The 13,022-nt window shown below is 41.6% G+C and overlaps 2 protein-coding genes across 7 annotated transcripts in view; both read right to left on the reverse strand.

Annotated features, from left to right (window-relative positions):
- Nucleotides 1-288: 288 nt before the first annotated feature.
- fzd1 (frizzled class receptor 1) lies at nucleotides 289-3,582 on the reverse strand. Its single transcript, XM_027001196.3, has one exon. It carries the CDS (start codon nucleotides 2,767-2,769, stop codon nucleotides 1,105-1,107), a length of 1,665 nt encoding a protein of 554 aa, XP_026856997.2. The 5' UTR covers nucleotides 2,770-3,582; the 3' UTR covers nucleotides 289-1,104.
- A 1,625-nt stretch (nucleotides 3,583-5,207) lies between these two features.
- Nucleotides 5,208-13,022, reverse strand: part of cdk14 (cyclin dependent kinase 14) — a 98,288-nt gene continuing 90,473 nt past the window's right edge. For all 6 annotated transcript variants that reach the window (XM_035525925.2, XM_081715911.1, XM_081715904.1 and 3 more), the window contains one exon: nucleotides 5,208-8,455. The gene's annotated coding sequence lies outside the window, so the exon portion shown is untranslated. The remainder of the gene's footprint in view (nucleotides 8,456-13,022) is intronic.

Here is a 13,022-nt window from a genome sequence, read left to right on the forward strand (position 1 = left end):
TTTGCTTTCCAGACACATTTCTTTTTTCCCCCAGAACATGACATCACACAGAATTCTGAGATTTGCAATGGACAATTTCCACAAGGATCCTGCTTTGAGGACGTTAACGAGGAGTGACATGTCTGGACTAGTGAAGATCTTCCGGTGAAGCTGTATGAAGCACAGCTGCAGTCTGCAGGGGAAACCCAAGACTCCTGCAGTGGCCTGTGCCTGCTCATTCACACTGCCCTGAGACGGGCACGAGTAACCGTAGCCTGGCTCGGTCGCTTCTGCTCGTGTTTACTTCCATAACCAGTAAATGACAGACATGTTTCACATACTGTCAACTTAGTGCATTAAAACATGTTTAGAGAGACTGCAAAAGATTCAAGAAAAAAAAAAATCATAAAGCTCATAAATAGCAAGAAATCCAAATGCTTAAAGAATTTTTGTGAAGCAAATTCCCCCTTCTTCCCCCACACACTGTGCATACGTGTGTGTGTGGGGGGGGGTTGCAGCTGTCCTCTCAGCCTCAAAAAACAAGTGCTACTGGAGTGAAGCCATCAGCATCATTATTGGTCCATTTAAGTACTTTGAAAGTGAAATAAAGGCACTAAACACACCCTTTTATCAGGCAGGCACACTGCCTAAAGTCCTCCAACAAACTGACCAGGAGATTTGGCACATTTTCCATCACTTTTTCAGATGTCACTGAATCTTTTTACACTTCCATTCATGTATTATATCTGCACATCTTATGAAGCACAGCTAAATATTTTCCCTCAAAAATATTTATCGTTTGAAAAACACTGCTAAGAGCAGGATGTGACAACAAAGAATATGTATTCCAAGTTCATATACCCAGAGAAAGACAATTTCATCTAAATGTCCTGCTCATCACAGAAATGACCTCCAAAAGGTGTTCATATTGTTTATATTAAAAAGAAATTTTTTTAAAAAACACAAAAAAAGTCCAAACATATTTGATTTATGCAGACTGAAGCACAATTCAAATACAAATATATACTTACAAAAAAAATCACCAGTGCATATTTACAAAATAAAAAGGTCATTTTATGCAACATCTCCAGCAGTCCAGTCTTCCGAGGAAGACACTTCGGTACGTCACACCGTCGTCTCTCCCTGTTTACTATTTGCGAGTCTCGTGTAGAATTTTCTCCAGGAATTAAGAGTCTTGCCAGACCATATCCAGAAGCCAGACGTTATTCCCACGATAAGCGTCATGAGGTACTTGATCATGAAAACAGTGAAGTCGGGGCTGAGCTGTGGGTTGTACGTCGGACACGGCACGGCGTACGTCTTACACGCCTGGCTGAGCCATGTCTTCTCCCACTGCTGGCGGAAGGCTTGCTCGTAGAAGTAGCAGGCGATGACGACACTAGCCGGGACCGTGTAGAGCACGCTGAACACACCGATGCGAACCATGAGCTTCTCCAGCTTCTCTGTCTTGGTGCCGTCGTGCTTCATGATGGTGCGGATGCGGAAGAGCGACACGAACCCCGCGAGCAGAAAGGAGGTGCCGATGAACAGGTAGACAAACAGGGGGGACAACACGTAGCCACGCAGCGCATCCACGCTGCTGACGCCCACAAAACACACTCCACTGAGGACGTCACCGTCCACCTGCCCCACTGCTAAAATAGTGATCGTTTTGATGGCGGGTACAGCCCACGCGGCCAAGTGGAAATACTGCGAGTTAGCTTCGATTGCTTCATGGCCCCACTTCATACCTGCTGCTAAAAACCAGGTGAGAGCCAGGATCACCCACCAAATAGAGCTCGCCATGCTGAAAAAATACAACATCATGAACAGAATGGTACAGCCTTCCTTTTTGGTACCCTGCACCACAGTCCTGTATTCATTATCAAATGTCTCATTGCAAACCACTTTGTCCTCTAACAGAAAGCCAGCAATATAAGCAATAGAAACCATAGTATAACACCCAGAGAGGAAGATGATCGGACGCTCCGGATAGCTGAAACGCTTCATGTCCACCAAGTAGGTCAGAACTGTGAACAAAGTAGAGGCGCAACACAACACCGACCAAATTCCTATCCATATCCTGGCGAATTTCCGCTCATCCTCATTAAAGTACATTATTCCGTGGAGTTTCTTAGGCTCGCAGGGCACACCACAGTCATCTTCGCCAAGAAAGCGATAATTCAAATACGGCGGAACTTTTAACGAAGCCGGGCACTTGAACTGTCCTTTTCTGTGATCGTCATGTGGAGGCTGCGTTACGCCGGGTGTCGGATTTATTGCAGTGCTTTTTTCCGACGTGTTCTGCCCGACACACAACTCGCCAGCTCCATGAATCGGAAAAGATTCGCACGCTAGAGTGTCCGGCCACTGAAAGCCAAATTTATTCATAAGCGCCTCGCAGCCTTGTCTCGCTCTCTCGCACAGTGATCTACACGGCGGCAGTGCCTTCTCCAGAACCGTACAGACAGGCGCATACATGGAACAAAGGAAAAACTTCAGATCCGGCGAGCACTGAACTTTAACAAGTGGATAAAACTGATGAACCTCGAGTCCAGCATCCTCCTGATTCGTATGACCAAGTAGATTTGGCATGATTGTCTCATTGTAGGCGATGTCCGTGCAAAGTGGGATAGAAATCGGTTGACAGAAGCCGTGCTCAGGAATCGATATTCCACGATCTCCATATTGCGCGTTTACTTCCCAAATTCCACAAAGTAGTATCAATACCTTAAGTAAACCCAGCGGGTTTATCCTGTAATCCATAGCTAATACACCGCGTACGGCCATACTTTCTTTAGGGTTTCTTCTGCAGACAGCTAGCTCGCAAGCTAGCAAGCTATCCCCCAACTGCCAGCCTTTGTTGGGATCCTTTCTTCACTAATTTACTGTTGTCCGAACTTCGAAAGTAATTACTCACATTGCAAAAATAAATGCTCCAAAAATACATATAAAGCTCGAACTACTAAAGTAAACAATCAAACATGGACATAGTTATTATTTGACTTAAAACAAGCAATGTCCGCTGAAGTGATGCAGCTAACGACTGCCATCCAACCATTCGACCAAGTATTCTGAGCTGTTCAGACCTGCTCTCAGGCGCCCTGCTGTCTCCCCTTCACAAAAAAATGGGTGGGACTAGGAACCAGATGGTGTGCTTCAGGGAGCGTCGGCATTTTCCAAATCACTTCCACTGATCGTGAGGGCTCGCTTGTATCATCTGTCCATGCCTTACTTAACATAGCAAATATAATTTAACGTAATGTCGTATTCCCTTTCACTTATTTGCATAATATTCTACTTTTGATGAAAACATTGAATTCTACATTCAGTTATGCTGGTTGAACTAATGATTTAGAGATAGAGAACTAAATGCATTCATGGAGTATTAAGAATGTAATTGTTATTTTGTAATCCAAGGCTCCATATTCCCCTGCTGATGTGATGACCAAGTGCTAGCGTGCCATTTCGAACCATTTCGTAGTTCTTATTTCTGGACCTGGTCTCTCGCTTTAGATTTTCCTATCAGGAACAGAGGAGATTAAATTAATGCACATTTGACCTGACATTAAATATGCATATCACTTTATATTTACATGTTATCATATGCCCATTTGATACATGTATTGTGTACATTGTTCTATTGCTGCAGTTCATGTTTACATTAAAGTCTGAACAATTAAAAAGGTCTGGTTATAATTTCTAATTTACTTAAACTGAAGGTGATATTTTTATTTTTTGAGTTCAGTAAGATGAATGTTCTATAAATATAATGTTCTATAAATATAATATTGATGGTAGAATAATCTTGTTATTAAACTTTTGAGTATGGATGTCATAAGAACATTATAATTTCTCTGATAGTTCATATGGGTTCACTTCATGAGATTCTCTTGCAAACGTACAGCAAATCAGTTAATGCTGAATGCAAGTGTTTTATAACACGGCTTTTTAACACTGCAAATTAACGTGTCACCCTAAACTTTAATGCACTTTAATGCTGTGATCAATAATAATATGCAAACTGCACATCCACTGTTAAATGGATGACATTTCATGTGGACACATGACTACAATGCAAAATAGTGTCTCATCTAACACTGCAAACTGGAAAAACTGTTTGAACTTTAAATTTGATAGACAGTCCCTAAGGCAGCAGGCTGACCAGAGCCTCCCAACTGGCATCACATATCGTTAGAGGGACATGGAGACTGGAGTGGAATGATTTGCAGTGACAGGGGAATGTACAGTTTGCCTTCAGGAAGAGCAAAGAAGAGCCTGCAGTTTAGTTTTCTTGCTTTAGTGTATTATTAATGACATAATGACATTAATGAAATAAATGTTGTTATTGCTGTCGTGGCAGCTTATAATCACAAAATCTAATGTTACCTAAAAAAGATAAAGTAGATCGGTTCCTCAGCTTCATACATCATCATGGAAACATGTCAAAGAGAACATGAATTATCATCCATGTTTTGCTTTCTAAACCAAAGCAAATTATTCATCAAACAAAAATGAAGAGTCTTGATATATTTACAGACAACTGTAATTGAGACCAAAAAAAATTTTATATAACTGTTCTGAGTGGTTTTCCTGTGGCTAAGCCTATACTTTATTCTTTCCCTTTTCATAGATCTGAAACTTGTGATGAATAACCTTCTAAACAGGGCAAAATTCAGCAGGATGTCCATCCATGACATGGGAACCATAAATTCCCAGTTTGTTACGTATAATGAAAGGTTTGGTGCATTTGCCTGGTGCAAGGTTGAAATTACATCTTTAAGGGATTTTTTTTTCCTCCAAATCAGATTAAATTCTTTCCATTTGCAGCTGTAGTATAGCATGTGTCAGGTTTAGCTGTTATTAGTCACTCTGGCAGGAGTAGAACCATGCCTTGAAGTGCTAGAAATGAGCCCTGGAAAACTTTGGACCCTCCTTGAGGGCCATATTCTCATATACCATCACTATCATTATGGGTACCTCACATTGTGTATTAAAGCAGCACCCCCCCCCCCCCCCATTAGGACCAAAAAAAAAGGCCCCACATTGTCCAAGTTAACTCCCATATCATTTTTATGCTTTAATGCTGTTGGTTTATGGAATAAAACACAGACTTCCATTCCATTCCTCTTTGGTCTGATGCAGTACCTATCTTGAGAATTCACCTCCTTCTGTCATGCATGCACATACAATTTTTCTTTGATAGTCATAAATGATGCACACAGATGTTCTGATGCATTAATAAACTTTATTTCAGATAAAACAATAAACAACATTTACATAAGGACATTACATGTTCCATAATAACATTACATACAAGTTAAACCAAATAATGCAATAACTATTCTACTAAGTTGTTCGAGTTTATAAAGTAACACTTCTACACTTTTAGACTGCTTGTCAAAATTCTGTTTTTCAGTGCATCATACAAAAGGAACAATAGATACAGCTGTGAAAAAAGTTGATGAACTCAGGACTCTTCTGGATTTCTGTAAAAATGGCTCCTACAATGAGATCAGATCTTTAGTGAGTCATAATAATAAATACAGACAGGTTGGTTTAACAAGTAACATATTGGTGTTAAAAATACATGAAACTCTGGAAAAGTGGTATTCAGATCTGAGCCTTTCATCTTTGAGTACTAGATTACTCATCCTTCCTCTACCTAGGAATCAAGACAAACTCAATTATACAACAGTTACAAAAATGATGCAAATTGATTAAAAATAATCAATTACACCAACTTTTCAATTAAGAAATGTGCTTACAAAATCCAGGACCAGACTGATTTTTTTTTTTTTTTTTTTTTTTTTGTACAGATAAGAATTTGTTTTGGTAAATATATAGTATTATATTTGGAAAGTCCATTTGAGGTATGTAGACCCCTATAATCAGTGACCTTAATAGTTTAAATTATTTGTTCAAGCACAAGGTGTGGCACTGAAAATGGTGCATGTTGATGTTAAACAAGGCTTTATTTATTACTATGACTTGTGATTAAGATCAGATCACGCTGAAGAAGCTACCCATGCAGAACTCCAGATCATTCCAAAGAGCTCACAAACCTTTTCTCGCAACTGTATGTGCAATTGAAGCCATTTCAAAAAACATGGATTCAGTGGTCAGCCCAGCAAGATGCAGAACAGACCCCTCTGAAATCCTTTCTTGTAATGAGTACAGTAAATGAGTCAAAGGGACATTCGTAACCCTGGATGCAGACAGTTGAAGCGTTACTATTTCACTTTACACACGGAGTCTCATCCGTCTTTATGTACAGCCTAAGACAGATCATAAAGGTTACAAAAAGATTAAATATTCACATATGAAGAGTAAGAGAAAGCCGCATACTGACCGCAAATTCTAAAGCACGTATATCATCAGCGCACAACTGGTCCCCTACCACCCTTCCCACTGCAGGTGATGCACTGCACACATTTAGTTATCCATTCATTCCTTTTGGAATGCTGACTTCACACGAAGGCTATAACTGCACTGTCATACCGATGTCATACACCACTCTGACATCACAGTGGTAAAAGTTATTTCTGTATATTACTTTTCCCTAAAATTCCCTTCCAAGATTCATTCACTTTCTCTGCAAGTACATACTTATTAAGAACACTCACATTAAGGAAAGGCCAGGAAAGTTTTTTTTAGGAGTAAGAATAAAATGAACTCTGGTTTCCCCTGCTGCTACTGACAAAAAGCCACAGAGCATCATTCACAACATGACCACAACCACCTAGATATGGCACGCTAACAGTTTAGCTTGACATATCCAACCTCCTCTCTCTACAGAGGCGAACACCCCATGAGAGTGACACATCTTTGGCTGGTTTCTCCATCCCAGCAGGCCTGCCAGTGACCTCCCCGAACCAAAGCTTCAACAGTAAGTAAAAAGATTCCAAAGTGCTATTGACTTCAACCGGCACTGCCAATTCAGGCCAGCTGTCCTAAATCTCAAAATGGAGATCTGCCTCCATCTCTCAATCATCTGCCTCCATCTCCATCTCTGCTTCCACACAGTAACATTATAACCAAACACAGCATATACACATCAAAGCTTCCCACTGTTTCCCATGCTTCATCAGTGCAGTTATTAGTGGACTTGGACTGTTCCACTGCAGGAGTCTTTAACAGGCATGGTAATTCAGGAGCTACCAGATGATCTCCTTTATTACTTCCACATAAACAGTACTGAGCCTTTCATTGCTATTTTTATTATGTGTGATATTACTTTATATGGAGAATAGGAACCCATAACCACACACTGATATTACTTTCTTTTTACATCATGCGAACAGAAGACAATAACTTTCCCAGCAGTGAACATTTGAGTCACAGATCTGGGTTATATGAAGCGGACCAGACACATGCGAACCAAACCTGTGGCACGAAATGCCACAATAGAAGCCCGCCTGGACCTGAGGAAGACCACGGTCCTCAGACATGCCACCCACACCACGGGCAGCAGCAAACATGACTTATATGTAACATTTGTAGAACTGATTCAACTGCACTCTTACCAGCCATTAAAGAATCAGTACCAGAGGGCAGCTTGTTTTGGGATTGTCATGGGCCAGAGAACCAAAGCTTTTTATTAACAAGTTGATCAGGAAAGTGCTCAGTCTTATCCCACATTTCAAAGTCTCAGTCTTATCTTTCTGGCCAGGAGGGTAGCACCAGCGTAAGCATATTGCCCATATTCAACACACACACTCCCTCTCCCTCTCACTGACACACGCTCGCTCACGACACACACACGCTCACTCACGACACACACACGCTCACTCACACACGTAAATACAGACACAGATATACATTGAGACACAGCCGCTGTATTTCTGGAGTACCGTGATTATTTGCTGTGTATGAGAGCAACATATGCTCATTGCTTTAATCTGTCCCTGCAGGTAGTGTGTGTACGCACCATCAAGCTTCAACCAGATCACCAGCATACTCTTCCTCACTTCCATTACTGTTATTACTGTCTAAATAATTTATTACTATTATTGACCATTTCATCTAAACATTCTGGATCAAATGTGAAACAGAAATGTTAGATGGAAAATGTTGCTTCTTTGTCTACTGAGTTCACAAATGTTAGTTTGTGTATGTAAGAGGGAATTTTTCCCTGTATGATACAGTTTTCTCTATATGAATATAGCTACCATACCAATATTCCATACATTCATACATAGGTAGCTACAAACTTTTGATGTCCTCCAATACAATTATTAGTATGCCAGCAATGTGCAAACATTACACATCATTTCTATTTTTTTTTTAAAAATGTAACAAAACATTATGCTGAATGCGACATTCCACTCTAATCCACACTCTCCTTCTCTCACATACACATACACTCATACATAAACACATCCACAGTCAAATCAGCTCAGCTCAGAATACAAAAGCATCTGTTGTCCTTTGTCTTTCTTCTTCATCAATGTGACTCATCACCCAGAGCTGCAACCTACAAAACAAACAAAAACAGTCAAACTCAGAGTGGAGAGGAGAGGAGAGGAAAGGAGAAGACATGGTGTATGGTGTGTATGGTGTGTGGTGCTCCCAACCAGCAAATCTAGCCTGCTTGTTTTTCTTCTAATCTTTTCTTCCTGGTGACCATCCTGCACTGATACATAATGCATGTGTCCCTCTACGTCCTTCCTATGCAGCTCTCCCCAGTGTTTGCAAATCAGCTCCCATTGGATAAATCAGTGCGTGCCAGGAATCGGAGATCAGCAGCACACAAAAGAAACAGATCTCAGATGTATAGAGAGTGTGTGTGTGTGTGGGTGGGTGAGAGAGAGAGCGAGAGGGTGAGTGTGTCAGTCATTTTATGGTGCCGTTTCACTAAAAAAAAAAAAAAAAAAACAATACAAATGGAGAAAAAAAAAAATTAATAAATTATATATATATATATATATATATATATATAAAATCAATCAACATATTAGATATATACTCTAATTTACTACTACTACTATTACTACTACTACTACTATTTTTATTAAAAATCCTAGTTAAGCTGCCAAATGAGTCTCCTTCCCCTTGACTGCTGAACCACAGGCTTTTCTGCACAACTGTGTTGGGGGGCGCAGTGGGTGCTCTTTTTGGGGGTGTATCTGATTTTAAGGAATGCTGAGGAGTTCGCCAAAATGACAAAACACCTTGCTTATAATTATCCTTATCCACGTCAGGATGCACAGATGCTAGAACCGAGCGATCTGAAAGGTAGAAGTCCTTCAGTTTGAAGTGCAGGTGCAAGTTGCCCCAATTTCATGAAAAAGCTTAAATAGCCATGATGCATCTATATCTCAAACTATCCCAAACCCATGCTCCAATTCAACCCACTCCCGCCTAACCCCTTCTCATGACTCAACAGGATCAAATATCACAAATTTGTCTTTCAAACACACAGTTAGACACAGCGCTTTATTTCTGTCTGATCAAAGGTATGAATGTTTTTGTGCTGCCAGACACACGTCAGACTACTAAATAAATACAAAAACAAATAAACAACCCACGAGAAATAATGAGCATGTGTTTGTATGTACAGTGAGAGAATGTCAGGCAGATTTAAGGCTGCTACTTTTTAAGCACAGTGCTGATTGAATCCACAATCATCAAGCTGACAAGCTTCTCCTGGCAGCCTTGAAGATCATGACCTATGACCCTCTCTATGCCAGAGGCTTTGTCACACCTCCAAGCATGTAATTTAGAGAGTCAGGCACCATTAAACACTCACAAAGCCCTTCAGCCAGGACAGCCAGTGCATAAATAAGGACCTTTACAATAGCCTACCTCTATTTATGTGCACAAGATATATGCAAGAAAGGAGGCGTACAGCCATCACTGGGATTTGGAATGCCCCTGGAATAAAGACAGATTAGTTTTTGTTTTTGTAATTAAAATGACCTGACATCCTCACCTCCAAATTGCTGGGTTTTGTTGCCTTAGCTACAGAGAAAACTGCTGTTAATAACCAAACCCTTCTACTTCAATAAGTTCATATGGCCTGCTGAAAGGAGTGTGCAGACAGCTCTTGCCTTTACCAAGATCATTTTCTAACAGATTCTAACTTGTTCTGGAGAGCTGAGACACACAGGACTATATCCCACCACAGACCTGAACTGTACACAGCCATTTAGAGCAACAATTTACGTGGCATTTGACCCTTTTACACATGGATCCACTTTAGCACAGTGGATAACATAGTAAGAGTAAACACGCTGCAGATCAGTATCTGAGGAGAGGAGGTGAGGAAGCTACAGGCTTTCCTTTGGCCCCTTTGTACTGACGTCTGTAGCTCTGCATTCATACCCACCTCGACCAGCCTCTCCTTCCCTCTCATCTCCTCTCTCAGTGAGCTGTAAATGCATCATAAATGATTTCCTACCCAATTACCACACATTCTTAAAGAAGGTATATATATTTTTATATTTATGATCTCTCACATGGAAGCTCCAAGAGAGCAGTAAGCATACAGGGGCTAACACAGGAGCAAAGCACTGGTCTGATTCTGCCTGCACTCAGTGCTGATGCATAACCACACAGAACAGTGCGGCTCCACACTCGCAATCTGCCACTAATCCCTTATGCAGCCTGATGCTTGTCTGCAGGAACATAGAGAGCCTTTCAAACACAAGCAGGAGCTCTTATATGGTGTTGCCAATTCCTCATATGCATGCATGTGTTTCCCATTTCCTAATGTAATGGCTAGGGGTTTCCATTGTAAAATTTCTCCCATGTCAGCACTTTTCTCGCAGTTATCAACCGCTCAGACTCATAAAAGCATGGAAACAGCCCCTACCCCCCTACTCTCATACAGGAATAGTGGGGTTCAAGCTAAAGCCCAAACAGACACAGACCCCACCTCCCTCCTCCCAGCCCCGAACCACCACTACCCCTACAGTGGGGATTAGAGAGGTTATAATCAGTGAGGTTCTAGCTAGCACAGTTATGATCAGTGGGGTTGTGGCTAATGGAGTTTATGGTGAGAGCACAGAGCTGGCAGCAGGGCCGAAGCACACACACCATACATCAGGAGCAACAGAACCTTGCTGTTATTAGGTTTCCTCTATGCCACCCCTGCCACTCTTTCACAGAAGGGTTCTCTCACTCTCTGCTACATATGCACACATGCATGGAGGTGAGCAGGCGCACACGTATGTGTACACGCACACATGCACACACATGAAGGTTGCAAGATTTCCGAGAGGTAAGGGGAGAGGAGGAGCACAACATTAAATGCTGCTTTGGACATTCTGATTGTAACCTGTAAGAGTGGAATGATCAACAACAGACAATACTGAATCAGACATCAAAAATAAGACATCAAAAACATCAAAAATACATCAGAGACAGCACAGAACTCAGTAGTTGGCATTTAAACTCTTGCAATGCCATGAATAATAAAAAAGAATCTCTAAGTGCTGAGGACATATGGCTATGACTTACAAAGTACAACTCTGCTGGAGTTTAAGGGACCACCAGTGTGTCTGTGTATGGAAGGGTTTTGCTCTGCTCAGCAAACAGATGCTAAGGGGTTCTGGCTGTTTCCAACGGACCTCTGCAGACTGCATCTCTTTAGTGGCCATCAGAAGCAATGCTGTCACTGGCTCTTTCAGATCATACCCCATTTTCCCTTTTCATTTGGCACAGAAATAGCCCAATCCAGGAGAGCACATCTCTCCCATGTAACAGTAGTGGTCAAACACCATACAGAAATATGCACAAGATCAAATAACTATTTTTGTTTCTTTGTAATGGAAGAGAGCAAATATTCACTCTCAAAGACCATACCTTTACAAACAAGAGAAGAGGGGGAGTGAGAGAGAAAGAGAGGGGGAGATGGAAAGAGAGTAAGAGAAGTAGAGAGAGGGGATTCTTAGGATAAAGATATCACCATAGCCAGTCTCATCTTTCTGAATAGGATTGAGCTTGTCAGGAAAATTGATGTGGCAAAGGGTCCCAAAAGCCTGCTTTCCACTGAGCTCTCCAGCCCAGCGAGAGACAGAAAAGAACAAAGTTCCAATCTCTACATCTAAACTTGTTTGACAAGCAAAAACCTGAAAGCAGCACACTGTTCCTCCACTGGGCAAGTACAAACTGGAGATGCCAAAGATCTGAAATAGGACTTTAGACAGGACTGTGACTGCAATGACTACTTTGTGGTCGCTCTCAAACTGGAGCAGCAGCATAAACCACTGACAGAATCTGCTGCTCTACCACCCTCCATGCACAGTGCCAAGCCTCCCAATTAAATAAATTAATTAAAGCAAAAAGAAAGCAAGAGGAACCCTAGAAGGATTACAAAGGAAGTCAAAAATAGGGAACTGGAATGTATGCAGTGAACATAGATGGCTGAGAGAACAGGACTCATAAGTGAGCACAGCACAGACTGAGTCATGTGACTGAATGATCATGTGATGTCATGCCGTGGGTGTGTGAATTCTTTTTTTTTTTTTTTTTGCCAGGAGTCATCAGTGGTGGTGTTGCCAGGCAACAGTGCCTTCAACCAGGTTTCCCGTGACTGTGGAAGCTATGACCTACTGCTCCAAAGCCCACCCCCTCCCTGCCCTTTGGTGCAGCCGTGTAATGTTGTGTGTGTACCAACCACATGCTGTTGTGTTACAAGTGCTATAGTGCAAGCACACAGATACACACACACATGCACTGCCCCACACACACCCACATACCGACACACTGATGAACACACAGCCACGACAACAAACTCAGGTTTTCAGTGCAAACCAATGGGTACGTGCTGAATGGAACATAGTCGAGTGCATGTCAGAAGTGCCCTTAAAGACAGGGCAGTAAGAAGGGCCTTGGGGCAAGAGTTTAACAGTATGGTTTGTAATCAGTATTAAATTCACTTCCATAGCCACAGTTATTTCAAATAGTGTTCCAATATGCAGAAATTGTTCAGGTTCCTTTCTGCACAAATGTCCTGGGTTTGAGGTATTGCTGGGAAATGGAGTGCAGCACACATTAAATGAGGTGAGAAGGCAGAGATCCATTTTCGCCTGATGTGG

Source organism: Electrophorus electricus, chromosome 1 (genome assembly GCF_041902795.1).
Source record: "Electrophorus electricus isolate QZ-2024a chromosome 1, ASM4190279v1, whole genome shotgun sequence".
Taxonomy (NCBI): domain Eukaryota; kingdom Metazoa; phylum Chordata; class Actinopteri; order Gymnotiformes; family Gymnotidae; genus Electrophorus; species Electrophorus electricus.

Coding starts and splice junctions, on each gene's coding strand:
- fzd1 (XM_027001196.3), bottom strand. CDS start 2,769: ATGGCCGTACGCGGTGTATTAGCTATGGATTACAGGATAAACCCGCTG.